This window comes from Cavia porcellus, unplaced genomic scaffold, assembly GCF_034190915.1.
Source record: "Cavia porcellus strain 051 isolate PalLab524CR breed Dunkin Hartley unplaced genomic scaffold, mCavPor4.1 scaffold_32, whole genome shotgun sequence".
Classification (NCBI taxonomy): Eukaryota; Metazoa; Chordata; class Mammalia; order Rodentia; family Caviidae; genus Cavia; species Cavia porcellus.
The window spans coordinates 37498904-37514690 of record NW_026947515.1 but is presented as its reverse complement, the minus strand read 5'-3'; the positions used below and the strand labels follow the sequence as shown (position 1 = coordinate 37514690).

General features: G+C 49.0%; 2 protein-coding genes, 1 long non-coding RNA gene and 4 other non-coding genes across 7 annotated transcripts; 3 read left to right on the top strand and 4 right to left on the bottom strand.

Moving 5' to 3' along the window:
- The first annotated feature begins 1510 nt into the window (after positions 1 to 1510).
- Positions 1511 to 3843, top strand: Borcs6 (BLOC-1 related complex subunit 6). The gene has a single exon (XM_005002099.3). The coding sequence runs from the start codon at positions 2099 to 2101 to the stop codon at positions 3158 to 3160; it is 1062 nt and encodes a 353-aa protein (XP_005002156.2). The 5' UTR covers positions 1511 to 2098; the 3' UTR covers positions 3161 to 3843.
- An 840-nt stretch (positions 3844 to 4683) lies between these two features.
- Positions 4684 to 4757, bottom strand: Trnai-aau (transfer RNA isoleucine (anticodon AAU)). Its single transcript has one exon. It is a non-coding gene; the product is annotated as a tRNA-Ile (tRNA).
- A 792-nt stretch (positions 4758 to 5549) lies between these two features.
- On the bottom strand, positions 5550 to 5631 carry Trnas-gcu (transfer RNA serine (anticodon GCU)). The gene has a single exon. It is a non-coding gene; the product is annotated as a tRNA-Ser (tRNA).
- Positions 5632 to 5917: 286 nt separating this feature from the next.
- LOC106026850 (uncharacterized) lies at positions 5918 to 12600 on the bottom strand. The gene is made up of 2 exons (XR_001200429.3): positions 12400 to 12600; positions 5918 to 11932 (listed from the first exon to the last, which is right to left on the bottom strand). It is a non-coding gene; the product is annotated as an uncharacterized LOC106026850 (long non-coding RNA).
- Trnaw-cca (transfer RNA tryptophan (anticodon CCA)) lies at positions 5992 to 6063 on the bottom strand. The gene has a single exon. It is a non-coding gene; the product is annotated as a tRNA-Trp (tRNA).
- A 57-nt stretch (positions 12601 to 12657) lies between the features above and the next one.
- On the top strand, positions 12658 to 14561 carry Tmem107 (transmembrane protein 107). Its single transcript, XM_003466233.4, has 5 exons — positions 12658 to 12868; positions 13039 to 13106; positions 13204 to 13304; positions 13993 to 14089; positions 14285 to 14561. The coding sequence occupies exons 1-5, from the start codon at positions 12782 to 12784 to the stop codon at positions 14352 to 14354; spliced, it is 423 nt and encodes a 140-aa protein (XP_003466281.1). The 5' UTR covers positions 12658 to 12781; the 3' UTR covers positions 14355 to 14561.
- Positions 14562 to 14966: 405 nt separating this feature from the next.
- LOC111755740 (U8 small nucleolar RNA) lies at positions 14967 to 15100 on the top strand. The gene has a single exon (XR_002790304.2). It is a non-coding gene; the product is annotated as a U8 small nucleolar RNA (small nucleolar RNA).
- The last annotated feature ends 687 nt before the right edge of the window (positions 15101 to 15787 follow it).

The window sequence follows — 15787 nt, the reverse complement described above, 5'->3', positions numbered from 1 at the left end:
TGGGTCATTGTGAGTTAAGGACAGCCTGGACAACACAGTGAGTTCAAGGCTAGACTGAACTATATACAAGAGCATCTCAAAAAAAACCATGCACGCACGCACGCACGCACACACCAGATACAGACAACAGCAACTGTGGATTCTTCATACCTAATGACACAGTAAGCTCCCATCATCAGAGCGGGCTCCCTAAAATGCTAGCAGAGAGAGGAGTTAGGCAGGTGACAGAGCTGCACTTATGGATGCTGATGTGACAACTGCCACAGGCCAGCTCCCTATCCATGTCTTTTCCTTTGGATGCCTGAGGATTGGTGCTATCAAGAAAAACAGTGACTGTTCAGATTGGGAAGTTCATGACCAACCCACAAATTCAGAGGAAATAAATGGCTACTAACATCTTTCATCCAGGTAAGGCAACAAAAACTTAGAGAAAACTGGCCAAAATGTACAAGACCATACAAAACATCATCTATATATTTGGAGTCAGAGCCCATTTTGGTGGCGGCAAAACATCGGCTTTGACATAATTTATTATTCCTTGGATGGTGCAGAGAAAAATGGACTCCCAGACATAAATTTGCAAGATATGGCTTCCATGAGAAAACAACAGACCTCCAGAAAACAGTGGGAGGGACACAGCACCTAACCAGACAGTTAAGGGCTGCAAAGATCAGTCTTGGTACTGGCAAAAGCAGGAGCAGTTTCCAGTGACATCTTATGCTGGTGAATGTGTGGATTTTTGTAGAAGATTAATAAAAATTTAAAAAGTAAAAAGGAGCAATCAAGCCAAGCGTGATAGTGCAGACCTGTAAATCCTAATATTGTGGGCAGCTGAGGCAGGAGGATTGCAAATTCAAGCCCAATCCAAGCATATTAGCAATTTAGCAAGACGTTGTCTAAAAATAAAAATGAAAAAAGGCTGGGGATGTACTTCACTGTGAAGACCCTAAGTTCAACCCCCACTTTAAAAACAAAACAACAAGAAAGGAACAATCACATTCGTTCTTGGCTAAGAAACATTAAATACCAAAGTCTGGGGAGCTTGGCTGTACTTTTAAATGTCTGCTGCATTCTTGGACTTTAGAAAAACGCTCTGTTCTCTACCAAGAACTTGAAGACGCTCCCTGCTTTGCAACCCTATATTCTTCTCCCTTCCTCCTTTTGTTTTAGCTCCAATATTTCTCAAGTCCCCGCACTCCCGACACCCAGGACCACACCCTTCACCCCGTTGTTGTGTCTGAGGTTCTGGGCAGGAAGGAGGCTGGCCTTTGCGGTTCTTTCAGTTAAATGTCCTCGCATCAAAGAGGACTTCCCTGACCCCTCATCGGAGTAGTACCTCCCCAGTTATGTCAGTCGCAACCCTTTATTTCTTATAAAGTGCCTGTCAAAAATTGTGATCGTTTCATTTGTTTTTACCTTGGGGCAAAATGGGAGAAACTCTCGCTGGAGAGAGGGAAGGAGACAACACAGAGTAGCTAAAAAAAAAAAAAAAAAAACAACCCAGGAAAGTCCATAGACCCCGCTGCGCTGTCCACACGCGTGGCTCCTAGTGATTCAAAGGCGAGGTCTGTCTTCCCAGGATTGTGGAGTCAACCACTCACATTCTGCCGGAAATTCTGGTTTTAACCTTCTTGGTCAACTAGGTGATGTTCAACCCTCAGGTCCAAGCAGGAAGCACTATTTCCCAAGAATCTCTAGGAACCCCGCGTCTGGTCCCCACTAGTGCCTTTGATAACCAATAACTGTGGGCGACACAACTGTGGTCGGAATGATCGTGGCTCCGCCCCCGCGGGAGTCTGGTATTTAGAGACCTCCGTCTTTAAGATCTGCCCCTTCAACTTTCTGAGGGGCGGGGCGACGAGGGCAGCTGTCCCCTCCATCCCTCACCCCGGTTGGCGCTCACGTGTATAGGGCCGTTCAATAACAGGTCTTCTTCCGGAACTTCCTGGTCGCGGCAGCCAATCAAAGTGTTCTTCCTGTCCTTATCCTTGTCAGGCTGCTGCCAATCGGCGCGCCTCTACCAACGCCCCTTAAAGGCGCCGCCACCGCCTCCCGAGCTGCGGCGGACCAATTCCCCGGTTCCGGCCCCCGCCACAGTATGGAGTCGTCTCGGGGGCGGCCCGGGCCAGAGGGGGGCCTCCTGGCCGTGGCGGAACGAGAGGCCACGGTTTTCCACGGCGGGCCGGACCGAAGGCCCCATCAGCTGCCCTCAGGCTTGATGGTGTCCGGGGAGGAAGAGGCGGAGGACGTTGAGGGCGCGAGCCGTCACCTCAGCGCGTCCTCGAAGGCTTCGAGCAGCAGCAGCGTCCACCGGCGGGCACCCGAGGACGGGGAGGTCGAGTCCGGCCCCCGAGCCACGCCGTCTGGGGCCGGGAGCCGCCGCGGAGCCCCAGGTGGCGAGCACGACCCGCCCTCGTCCTCCCGGGACGGGCACCTCGAGCCACCCGAGGACAGGTCCGCTCCGGAGAGGTCCTGCCGTCGGGGCCCGGGAGCCGGCGAGATGGATGCGGAGCAGCTGCAGGAGGCGGAGCGAGACGGCGACGAGGAGGCCGAGGCCGAGGGCAGGGCCGGCCGCGCGTTCTGTGGCCGCCTTCAGGACAGCCGCAGCCTGGACGGGCTGAGCGCCGCGTGCGGGGGCGCCGGGGCCGAGCCTGGCGCGGGCGGCGGACGCCGCGCCACCATCTCCAGCCCTTTGGAGCTGGAGGGCACCGTCAGCCGCCACGGCGACCTCACCCACTTCGTCGCCAACAACCTGCAACTCAAGATCCGCCTGAGCGGCGCCCCTCCGCCCCTGCCCCCTGCCCCGGTGCGGCCCAGCCTGGCGCCCACACCCACGCCCACCATCCCGCCCATAGACGCTGACGTGCTGCGGGATCTGGAGCGGCTGAGTCGGGAGCTGGGCGGCCGGGTGGATCGTTTGCTTCGCGGTCTGGGTGGTGCGGTGCAGGAGCTGACTGCGCTGAGCGTGGGCTGCATCCAGACCTACCGCGACGCCGTGGACTCCTTAGGCGAGGCCGTAGACATGAGTATCAAGGGCATGTACACACTGCTGGCGCGCTGCGAGGAACTGGAGCGGGCTCTGCAACCGGTTCAGGGTCTGGCTCGTCAAGTCCGAGACATCCGACGCACTTTGGAGGTGTTGGAGGCACTGTGCAAATGAGCAGGAGGGCACAGGCCAGGGTTGGCCGGGGCGGGGCCCAGCGGGACCTTAAAGACTTATGTAGGAGACCTGGTGGGAACCGCCTGAGGGGGGCTTCTATGTTGGAGGCTTTCCCGCTGTGTCTAGCTAGCCCGTGCCCACCTGCTGGACTTAAGGAGGTGTATAAGGGAAAAATCTAACAGTTCTCCTGATGGGAGGGGATGTTGCTCTGCTTCTGTTCTGTTGGCCTTCTGTAGCTACCTATCCTGTCCTTACCAACTCTCCTCCTAGCTAGAGCACCATCCCTAGGAAGCCAGGGCTTGAGGTCTCAGCTTGAGGGTGGGGACCTGACTCCATATGAGATCAAGATAAGAAACAGAGAAAGCCTCAGCCCCAGTGTGGTCATCTTGGCTCCGGTGACCGCATCTCAGGTGCCAGGGGCTTTGGGAGCTTGAGTGTAGGCAAGGGTACACAGCTGCAGATGAGTGACCCCCACTGCTACCCTCTGCAATGCCGCTTCCCAAGCGAGAACAGGAGGAAGCCAAGAGGAATGCACTGCCCGGTGGAGATGTGAGGTGGGAGGTGTCTTGCTGCTCAGGGTTCAGGTAGAATTGTTGCCAGTCTTGAAGCCCAGCTGCTGTAGAGTGGTCTAATGCGTTTCGGCTTCCTGAATTTTTGTGGAATTAAAGTGCTGCTGCTGCTAAGGCTGAAGCTGCATCTGTGTGTGGTTGCAGGGGTTGGCTGGCCAAGAAATGGGAATGAAGGTCGGTCTTGTTCGCGGAGCTCACTTGGAGCAGTGCTGGGAGTGGGGCGGGGATTGGGGGGTCCCAGAGAAGGGTATGTTTCCTGCTGTTAGGTAGAGGATCCAAGGGGAAATTCGAGACCCAGAGGATCACACACGGAGCCCAGAGATCCGGTAAAAGCAGAAATGAAGCCAAGTTCTCCAGAAGAGGAGGAGGGAAAGGGGCTGTCCTCTCAGGCCCGATGAACAAGCTGGCAGCCGGCAGTCCACTTTTGAGTGTGGAGGAAGACGGGAACATCTGCTCTACTCCTGACCATTTGCCACAGTCCACTAATCAGAGTCACATATGATAATTTGAGACAGTCGTATCCCAAATCCCAAAAGGCTTCTGTTTGTGGTTACCATAGTTCAGGGGCCATGTGATAACACTGTGAAATTCTGATGTAGACACCACAAAACTGGTTTTTTCACACCGCTGTAAGACAGCCTCATTTTGGATTTACCTCCATCCACAACACCAGGATGGGTGTGTGTGTGTGTGTGTGTGTGTGTGAGAGAGAGAGAGAGAGAGAGAGAGAGAGAGAGAGAGAGAGAGAGAGTCTTAGTATATAGCCCAGAGGCTGGCCTCAAACTCAGGGGAATCCTAGTGTCTCAGCCACCTCAATATTAGGATTACAGGGGTTTTTACAGGTTGTGTAGAAACGAAGGTTGTTTGTCCTACACGGTGTGAAAAGTTGAGGAAAAGTAGTTTTCCCGTGACATTTTTTTCATGTGCAAAATACCACCTTAAAACTTTTACCCCTGGCCCGTACGGGGATCGAACCCGCGACCTTGGCGTTATTAGCACCACGCTCTAACCAACTGAGCTAACCGGCCAGTCGATGACACGTCCTCGATTTAATGCTATGTAAAGTTTCACTACTGCTCGGTTTTCCTGCGAAAGTTTTTAGAGCTATTTTAGAAAATAAAAAACAATCTGCAAACTGCCCTGCTGGCTATTTGGAGTACGTTAACGGCTCAGCTGCAATACCGATTCTGGTGCATTTTTTTGGAGACAGGATCCCTATGTTGTCCATAGCTGGCTTTAAACTCGCTCTGGCGTCCAGGCTCGGTCTCAGACTTGCAGGAATAGTCTTGTCAGCCTGCTGGGATTACAGGGGCGCCACCACGCCCTGTCTCTGGCTCTTGGCTGTAAATCTAAATTACAAATATGACATGAGAAGCAAGGCGTGTGGTGTACACGAGGGGCAAAGCATTATCAAAATACGCTCAGAGTACTGCATAGAGTAGATTCAACCGAGTAAGAAGTTCTCAGCTTAGGGAACATGACCTGAGTACGTCCACTCTGTAACCCAAGCTACGAAGGGCCTGGAACTCAGGACCTCCTTTTCACTAGATGGGTGATTTAGCCAACTCAGCAATGGTTACGCAGCCAGCTAACGTTGGGTGCCCTAATTTCTTGGACAGTCCAGCTCCAGGACCGGACTGTGAACACGTGTGCACTCCCACTGGCTCTTGGCAGTGGAGGAAAATGTAGCAAAATCGACAACAGACGTGGCAGGAAAAGCAGGACTGCAGGCATGCGAGGAGCCCTATGCCGCAGGGAGGGTAACGCAAAAGCCTGCTCTGGGATTACAAAAGCTGCAGGATACCCCAGCGGGGGGGTACCGACGAGGATGGGATTCGAACCCACGCGTGCAGAGCACAATGGATTAGCAGTCCATCGCCTTAACCACTCGGCCACCTCGTCCACGCTGCGAGCCTGCAAATTCTTTTCTCTGGGGTTTGAACTCGGTCCCGCTCGCTTAGTCCGCCTCTGTGTCTAGGAAGCCTGCTCGGGAGCCGGAGAAGAGATCGCGGCATAAACCCTGCTCCTGGTAGGCTGCACCCAGAGCTGAGCCTGTCATCTGGAACCCGGCTGTCCGCCCAAAATTACCAGGATCCGCCACAAAACAGTCCTGGGGATTGCTGGAGCCTCCCGGATAGTTTTTTTTTTTTTTTTTTTTTTTTGCAATAATCCGCCCAACTCCAGACTCTTCTTTTCTTTTTTTCGGGCCCGCGTGCTAGATTTAGGAATAAGGGGAACGAAATTGGACCCAGAAAAAGAACCTGACCCCGACGTGATTTGAACACGCAACCTTCTGATCTGGAGTCAGACGCGCTACCGTTGCGCCACGAGGCCGGCCAGGAGGAAGCGTGGACAGGTTTCCCTTTGGCCATTGCTCGTCCAGGCGGCTGGAGGCCGGCTGCTCGGTCTACCGGGTGGACGCTGGGCCGGCAGGCCGAGCCTTGCGGCTGGTGCCCGCCCACCGGGGTTCGGAGGCCTCATCGGTGCCTCCCACCCTGCCCTGGAGCGCCACGCTGTGGAACGCCGAGCGGGAGCGGGGCGCTGACCTGATCACCAAGGAACCCCGATCTCACAGCCCGGCGAGGACTGTCCAGGATCACACAGAGACCGACGCCTGGCAGACCACGGCGGGGCCGGGCCAGCGTCCAGGACCCCCGAAGCCGCAGGCCATGACTTCCTCCAGCAGGGTGCAGACTCCTGCGGGACCTTCAGAAATCCCCAGCCCAGTCCCCAGGTGTGGAGATTCTAATTTTTAAACCGGTTTGGGAAAGCCCTGCCATTAGCAAGTAAAAATCTTTGGGGGAAATAAATTCTGCACTTAAATTGTTTTTGTACTTAAATTTTTGAGGCATAATTTACACACAGCAAAAAGTACGGATAGGTTTTAAGTGTATGTTTCAATGAATTTTGACAAATACAGCCTCACATCTCTTTCAAGATACATAGGCTATTTCCGCTCCTCCAGAAAATTCTCCCTCTGACCCTTCCCGGTGGATTCCTGCCCATCCCCAGAGCAACCCAGATTTTTTTCAACAGCTTTCTTGAAAGTTATTAGAAATCACAGAGATGTCAAAGCTCACAGAACTTCCGAGGCCTGGCATTAAGTGACCCTGGGTAATAACTCTAAGGATCTTGTTCTCCCACAACATTGATCTGCTGACCGTAGTTACCCCCATGAGTCTCTCTTTTGCGGTTTGTTGTTGTTGTTGTGGTTTTTTTTTTTTTTTTTTTTTTTTTTTTTTTTTTTTGAGACAGTTTCACCGTGTATAGCCCAGACTGGCCTCAAATTTACCGTCTTTCAGGTCTTGGCCTCTTCAGTGCTGAGATTGCAGGTGTATGCCACCACACCCAGCTCGTTTTGTTTTTTTTTTGAGCCTCACTATGCAGTCCAGGGTGGTCTTGTACTTCCTGTGGAGCCCAGGATGACCTAGAACGCACTGTGATCCTCCCGCCTCAGCCTCCTGAGTGCTGGGATTACAGGTGTACTCTGCCACTCCGGGCTTCTGTCCTTACTTTCAATCCTTGTGAGCTTTGACATCTCTGTGGTTTCCTCTTGCTGCTTCCTTCTCCCAGGCAAGATGAGAACTATCAGGTAGTGGTTTAGGGTGACTTTTCTCCCTGCTGTCTTTTATAATTCAGTATAGTCACACATTCTGGCTTATGGTGTTTGTTTGTTTTGTTTTGTTTTTGTCTTTTTGAGACAGGGTCTCTCTGCAGTCCAGGCTGGCCTTGAACTCACTTTGTAGCCCAGGCTGTTCTAGAACTCGCGATGATCCTCCTGCCTCAGCCTCCTAACTACTGGGTGAGCCACCGCATCCAGCTTTTGGTTTATGTTTTGATCAACTTGGATTTCAATCTGGGGGAATATTTTGGTACTCTTATGGGGTCATCATATTGTTAATATAAGAGCAGCAACCCAGAATTTTTTTTTCTTGCAACTCAGAATTTTAAAAAGAAAAAAATTCAGGTAAAAGAATAGGTCTATAATTATAGAGGGAAAGAATCAAGAAATCTTTCAGAGAAGTTAGAAAGAAGAGAGAGAAAAGGATTCATTGTCTCTGCCTTTATGAGCCTGTGCAGGATGGCAGCTTCAGAGACAGACTTCCGCCATGCTGTGTCTCAACGAAACAACCTGATCTCAACACCATAGGTACATCGGATTTAATACATGTCACTATCCTGATCTGGATCGATCGATCAATCAATCAATCGACTGATTTTAGGCTGCCCTTGACCTCCCTACATAGCCCAGGCTGGCCTCAAACTTGTGGCAATGCTCCTGCCTCAACCTCCAAGTGCTGGCATTACAGGTGCCATTCCTGGCTTCTGGCTCTTTTAAAAAGTAATACAGGAAAAGCAATAGTGAAGAACAGCTCAGATCAGCTTTGTTATTTTGAGGACGAGCTTTATAGACAAGCAGCGACACTAGGAGAGATTCCTAGCGATGCTTAAATCTGTGCAGCTGTAGTTTGTAATAGCTAAACCCTGGAAACAGTCCCAACGCCCATCAACTGATGAACGGATAAAGAAGGTATGAATTTTTATAAGATAGAGTCCTACTCTGCCATAAAGAAAGATAATCTTGAGATATTTCTAGGTAAATGTAGGCACCTTGAGCCCCTATTCTTAAATGAAATAAATCAGACACCCATGTGTAAACGCCACATTGTTTCTGTGGTATGAGAAGCCAGAAGTGTAAATAAGGACCAAAATGTGTAACAGATACTGTGAAATAGGAAGGGAGGAGCGAGGAGGAAAGGAAAAATGAGAAAAGAAAAAAAAAAGAAACAGCTTTTTGTAAATAGGGAAGGAAAGAAAGGCTGAAGGGAGGTAGAGGGATGGGGAAAAAGAGAATCAAGATACATCATGTATAGGTACAAATTCCTTATGATGGATGTGGTCATAACGTGTACCTAAAATGTACCAATAAACAATTAGAGACAAAACAAAACAAAAAAATCTGTGCTAATAAATTGATTGCTTTCAATGAGTTGCTTATGTTTTATTCACTCTTCTGTTTGCTGATGGTTAAGTTAACATAAAAACAATGAATGATCCAGACCTCCAAAATAATTTTAATTAAAAAGTAGCCAGGTGTGGTGGCGTATACCTGTAATCTCAGCACTCAGGAGGCTGAGGCAGGAGGATTGCCCCGAGTTCAAGGCCAGCTTGAGCTACAAAATGAAACCATGTTTCCAAAAATAAAATAAAATAAAATTGAAAAGCAGGCTGGGCTATGCAGGCGATGCATGCCTATAGTTGGAACTACTTGGGAGGCTGAGACAGGAGGATTTCAAGTTCAGAGCCTGTATCAAAATTAAAAAATAAAAACGGCTGAGTATTTAGTATAGTTGTAGAGTAACCCTATCACACACACACACACACACACACACACACACACACACACACACGAAAGCAATCCATATAAACTTTAGAAGCATTTTGTTGACGTGTGCGAAGTAAGTATATTGGCTTTTTGATGATGTCTAGAATTTGCTTCAAAACAACCCAGTGGGAGTTGGGAGATGCTATTGCTGAATCGAGGCTGTGTGTTGGTAATGGTTGAAGCAGAAACTATTCGAAAACCTACTACGGTTTCACAGGAGCTTAATATACCATTTCCTGAGCTGGGAATTTAGCTCAGCGGCATAAGTGCCTGCCTTGCAAGCGTGTGGTCATGAGTTGGACCTCCGGTACCGATAAAAAATTTAAAATATATATATATATATATATATATATATACCATTTCCTGTATTTTACATAATTTTGGCTTTTTCACTAGTTCAGATATTCGGACATGGGGTCCTACCCTAAAGTGAATGGTCATTTCGGGAGGCACGTCCAGACACCAGCAGTACCTCTTATGACCACAAGGTGGCTCTAAAACTCAGAAGTGGCTTCTCTCTAGGCTTCTGCGATCCAAAGTGACAGAAAATCACAGGCCATGCTTGTCATTGTTCCATGTCAGGCAATGCGATTGCTCAGTTCTTGCTACCTAGTATTCCCCTGGGCAGGAAGCCTAATGAGCAGAATGCCCCGAGACTTCAGCTCCTGGAACCCGAGATCTAACAGCCATTTTAACCTCTTTCTCACCTGCCCCCATGCCCACACCTTTATCATGTAAATCTCTTTTGACTTTACCTACTTTGCTGTACTTTCTTGAGAGGGCCCTCCCCGCTGCAACCCCCCAGCTGTCCCTTGTAGATTATTCTGTGTCTTCCTCTTTTCGTCTTTTGAATAAAACGCATTCTACATGTTGCAACCAGTCATCTGGAACACAATCTGCCTATGGCTCTCTTGGTAGCTACAAGACCCCACATCACCTGTTTTGCTTTGTATGTATGTATTTATTTATTTCTGAGATGGGGTTGCGCTATGTAGCCTTGAACTTGCTGGGATTTCCTGGCACAGGCCCCGGCAAGTGCTGGGATCACGGGCTAAAACCTGATGGCATCTGGCTCTGTGTCTTCCAGGCTTAGTCCACTCTTCTCTTCCTCTTCTGTCACCAGGTTTCAGAAACGCTGCCTCCCTTTCTCATCACCAGCACACTGGGCTTATTGCCATCCCTCACGGGCACTCTGGAGTGCTCCTGCCCCGTTTTCCACATCCCTGGTTCTTTCTCTTTGTTCTATTCAGGGACCTTGGAAAACCTTGTAAAAGCAGGTCCTAGATTCTCCTGGGTGTTGCCCTATGACACTGCTTCCTTTCTCTGGGAACAACCAGACTTGACAAACTAGGAGTTTGGCCTGAGTTTTCTATGCTTAGGAGAAAATGCTTGTAAATTACAGGCAGAGAGAAGAAAAACATAAATTCTCCAGTCCTTATATTTCATGTGTGCCTCAAGAGTGCCACATGCTTGCTGAACTATTAGTTTCTGTGTTGGGTACATAGGATGCTTATCTCTCACTGTAACATGAGTCATCAATCGTTTTTTGGTTTGTTTTTTTTTTAAACAGGGTCTTGCTATGTAGTTCAGGGTGGCTTGAACTCATTATGTAGCCCATGCTGGCAGAGAACTCAAGGCATTCATCTTGCCTGACTCTTGAGCCCTGGAATTACAGGCATGCACCACCATGTCCATCTAACTCTTACTAATTTTGGGGTCTAATGGTAATGAAGGTTACTTCAAGAGAGAAAAGCAGTTGTGCTCACTGTCCTTGTGGTTTTGCTTGTCTGTCCTGAGATGAGGGAGGTTTGAAAAAATTTTAGAACTTTGACAAGTCCAATAGTCAAGACAAGAATCTTCTTTACATCAAAGCTAAGAAAACAGTTTAAAGCCGGTGTAGTGGCACATGCCTGTAATCCCAGGACTTGAGAGGCTGAGGCAGGAGGATCATTGCAAACTCAAGACCAGGCTGGGCTACAAAGTCAGCTCAAGACTGGCCTGAATTGCATAGCAAGACCCCTGTCAAAAAGACAAAAAAAAAAAAAAAAACCAGCTTAGGTAATATTTGATTAGTATGCAATATTATTTGACTAAAAAAGAAAAGGACTTTGCCAAATTTTGCTCTTTCAAAAACTAATTCCTGGGCTGGGGATTTAGCTCAGTGGCATAAGAACCTGCCTTGCAAATGTGTGGTTGTGAGTTCGATTAAAAAAAAAAAAAAAAAGCTAGTCAAAAACTAATTCCTAGCTAGGCATGGTAGTTAGAATTGGGTGCATTTGGCTGCATTTCTTTGAGACTCAGGGAAACAGAAACATATTTTATTTCACTTTAGCCAAATTCCCTAAAACAAAGTTTGAAGGGGGGATGGCTTATTATCTTGATCGTATCTTGATCACATTAATTTAGTCTATCCCTTCAACATTTTTTAATTACAGCACCAATTACCTTGCAGGCTATTTGTTTTCTTGCTTGCCAGAAGTTGCTGCCTAAAATATAAATTGGAGGAAGGTAGAACCTTTATTACCAAACATTTTCCCACAGCACAGAACAGTACCTGACATTTACTAGATGGCTAATAGGTATCTGTGGACTAAGAAATGCCTCTTGGGCTTGTCATTTGCATGAGTTTAAAGGCACAGAGCTGAGGAGTAGGAAGGAGAGATTGTTCTTCTGGGAACAGGGCTGCAGGTCCCTTAAGGATGGAACTTGACTGTGTGCGGCGAGCGAATGTGGAATTTTCTGATCTGCAGGGATTCCTGCTGAGGCCTAGAGGTCAGGCAGGTCGCCGGTAGTAAGAAGCAATGTCGGGCCTGGGACCTCAAAGCAATAACGAAATCAGAGTTGGGACCAACCGTATGCCTCCTAGGGACGCAGACTGTTCCATTCCTTTCCTTTCTTTCACTCCCAATCCCTCCACTTTCCAGTCTTGGTGATCCATTCCGCTCCCCAAAGTCAAATGTCTCCCGCACCCTACTTCCAGGGAGCTAGCAGTTTTCCGCATTCTGCAAATCCCTCAGCAGAGAGACCACCCGTCGGAGGGCAATCCGAGTCTCCCCAGGCAGGTCGGGGTCTGGAATCCCCCAGTAATCAAAGGCTCCAGGAAAACACGCAGCTGTCAGATAGCCTAGGACTCGCCTGCCTCTCCATCTCGGTACCTTTAACTCCTAGCGCCAAGGTATCGGGAAGCTAAAAGGATACAGAGGACGGGAAGGGGAGAGTCCAAGCCTTGGACCTGGTGGCTACTGTCTCGGGTGACTAAATGGAAGGGCCATCCTGGAACACACCTGAGCCGCGCGGCTCCGAGCAGGGTGGACTTCCGTTCGCCAATCACCATCACCACCACCACCCCGGACAGTTTTGGCGATGTGGGACTTGCCAAGTTCACACTCCTAGTGGGTAACAGCCCCGCGGACACAGAGAAGTAGCCCTAGCTCATCTCCTGCGCCGGAGCTGTTCCGGAAGCGCTTAGTGGCGGGAGAACACTGTTCTCGCGAGATTTCAAAGGGACGCAGCCCCTACGTACGCAGTTACCAAGGCAACTGGGCGGTGCCAGGATGCGCGGGACCAGTGTAAGAAGGTGGTTTGCAGACTTGCAGACTTCCAGAGTACTGCTTGGACTTTAGACTGCGGCCTCTGCTCCAGGAGGGACCCCTGTGCCCGAAGGCCATGGGTCGGATCTCAGGCCTCGTTCCCTCTCGTTTTTTGACGCTTTTGGCGCATCTGGTAGTGGTTATCACCTTATTCTGGTCCCGGGTAAGGCGCACCGTTCCCCTTCAGCCTCTGGTTTTTCCACCTCTTTGTAGTCCCAGGGTAACCCCTCCCCCAGAATTTATCTCCTCGGGTTCTCCCTTTCCCGGTCGCCCCCGGTCCTGCCCCGCAGCCTGCCCTTTTTCACTTATTTTTCTTTCTGCCCTGTTCCGCAGGACAGCAACATCCTAGCTTGCCTGCCTCTCAAGTTCACGCCTGAGGAATATAAAAAGCAAGACATTCAGTGAGCTCTTGGGCAGGGTGGTTTCGACGAAGAGGTGGTGGGATGGTAGAGTCTTCAAGATCTAGAGAGCCTGATCCAATCCCTTTCTTCTCTACAGGTTGGTGATAGCACTCTCTGTCACCCTGGGCCTCTTTGCAGTGGAGCTGGCCGGTTTTCTCTCAGGAGTTTCCATGTTCAACAGCACTCAGAGTCTCATCTGTATCCTTCCTGCCCGTCTTCCTTTCCCACACCACCTATTTCCATCACGACTCCCTTCAGCCATCTAAATAGTACTTTCTGACACTAGAGTCTCTGGCCTGGCTGAAAAAGAGAATCTCAGGGGCCAGGGATTGTGTAGCTCAGCGACACGGTGCTTGCCCCTGCATAGCAAGTTCGAGACTCTGAATTCTATTCCTGGTACAGGGGTGGGGAGCGGGGATCTTAGGCAGTGTGGAGGATTTAATACACCCAAGACATTTAAGCCCAACTGTGTACCAGACACTGGAGACATCTAGATGTCTTCAAAACAGCTTCCTCTCTTGAGGAGCAAGCAGACATATATCATCCATAAGTCATCAATCTGATAAACATCAGGCTACACGAGTGTTTAAAAATATGAAGCACTGTGAGAACTTAGAAGAGACCAAAAGAGTGAGGCACATAGATCAAAGAAAGTTTCTGAACTGGACCAGGAGGACCAGGGCACCAGAATGTGATCCCATCAGAGTGGATCAAGTCTCTGCATCACCCGGAGAGTCCAGGATGGCTCTGGGTATACGGTGGCGGTCCCTAAAACTCAGATGACTGGGCTGCTGCTGATTCCAGCCCTAACCCTACCACTGGTCTTTTCAGATGCATCATTACCTGTGGATCCAAAGACTTTCCTTCACTCTAGTGTGTTTCCAAGCCATTGGGGCTCACTGTAGTGCCTCGGTGGCCCTATCCTTCTTCATATTCGAGCGTTGGGAGTGTACCACGTACTGGTACATTTTTGTCTTCTGCAGGTGCGGTAGCATTCACTGTCTGGGAATAGAGGGAAGGTTTAAACCAAACCTGGGGTTTTCCCCATTCAGTCCTCCTGTTTCCCCCAGGTTCACCCTCATGGCACTCCGCTGTACTTTGGAGGTGGGAGTCTCTGGTTAGGAAATGTGGGTGTTTATCCTGCAAGAGGTTCTGAACCTATCACGTACTTCCCACAGTGTCCTCCCAGCTGTCACGGAAGTGGCATTATTTGTGGCTGTCTTTGGGCTGAAAAAGAAACCTTTCTGATCATCTTCATGGCAAGAAAATAGAGACGAAGACCGGAGGAACCAGGAGTCCTGGAAGAAGAAAGGCACAGGTTTCTGTCCTTTCCCTCCATGGCCACCCTCACCTGCGACTGTTTTTGGTAGAGAGTGGTGATGTTGGGGTGATTAGTCTGGAATCTGGGATTAGTGTTTTACTTGTGTTTTATAATAAAATATATTTATAATGAGACCAAGCCTTACAATTTCGTAAGACAATTAGGGTGGCCAAACTGCTGGAGAAAAGAAAAGCAGTTTCGCAGCTCTATAGGTGTAAATTATTTGTATCGCTTCTATTTTGTGTTTTACGGTAGAGGGCGGTCGGCCTGCGGAAAGGAAGTGGGCGGAGGCATGTAAATAAGTGCTGCGCCCAGAGCGACTAGCGCGACGTGAGTGAGGCATTGTGGGAGGGAGTTAGTTTCTCCATTTTTGGCCGCCGAATGGGGAATAAAATAATTTTAAAGATGTCCGAATAAATGATGCACTAAGAATTGAAGAGTGCTACGTAACAGTTGTACAGACAAACTTGTTATGTAATCACCCTATCTTGTTGTGGAATCTTTTCTGCTGAGTAGGGAAATGTATGGTTGTCTTGTTATCGTCAGGTGGGATAATCCTTACCTGTTCCTCCTCTGGAGGGCAGATAGAACGTGATGATTGGAGTACCGCATGACACGTGATTAGTGTGCTGCGTAATCAGGACTTGCAACACCCTGATTGCTCCTTTCTGATTCTTCCTGACGATCACACACTCTTTTTTTTGCCACAGATAGACTAAGTATGCAAAGTAATACTCGTTTAAGGGCTGTAGCGTTTGGGTTATGTTGTTAGCATTACGTTTAAGTAGTTATTTGGAGTATGCTTGTGCTTCTGAGGTAGGGTTTTCTCTGTACTTTATCGTGAGTTTAGGTTCAATTTACATCCTACGTTGGTCTCTGTTACTTACTGCCTCAGCTTCAGCCTCCGAAATACTGGGGTTAATGTTAGGGGGCGATAATGCTCTGCCCTGCTTATCGTGGAGATTTAAGGCTGCGGCAACGAAACTGAGTTACGTTGGAAGTCTGATGAGAACAGTGCTATTCTTGCATGCTAATATTAGGAAGCATGTTTACAGGAAGATGTTAAACATGTACGTGCTATGCTAGTAAGCATTATATAAGCAAATGAGAAAGTCTTCTGTTGTGCCTGCTATTAGTTGGATGTTACCAGATTCAATGCATGGTTGAAGATTCTCTGTAAGGATTAATTTGCCTCAAGTAAGTGGGAGAATTGTTGCTTCCAAAAGAGCAAATTGAGGTCCTGGAGTTTGGAGGGAGCAGATTAGTGTGAGAGCATAGTGTAGGGAGGCAGGTGGGTATGTCTTGCTGGCCATGATAGGGAAAGTCTGCTGCTCCTACTGACTTGGAAAAATGGTTTTCC

Bases quoted from the DNA above. Each gene is read 5' to 3' on its own strand.
- Borcs6 (XM_005002099.3), top strand. From the start codon at position 2,099: ATGGAGTCGTCTCGGGGGCGGCCCGGGCCAGAGGGGGGCCTCCTGGCC.
- Tmem107 (XM_003466233.4), top strand. From the start codon at position 12,782: ATGGGTCGGATCTCAGGCCTCGTTCCCTCTCGTTTTTTGACGCTTTTG. The intron at 12,869-13,038 runs GTAAGGCGCACC...CCTGTTCCGCAG, and splicing joins TCACCTTATTCTGGTCCCGG to GACAGCAACATCCTAGCTTG. The intron at 14,090-14,284 runs GTGCGGTAGCAT...TACTTCCCACAG, and splicing joins TACATTTTTGTCTTCTGCAG to TGTCCTCCCAGCTGTCACGG.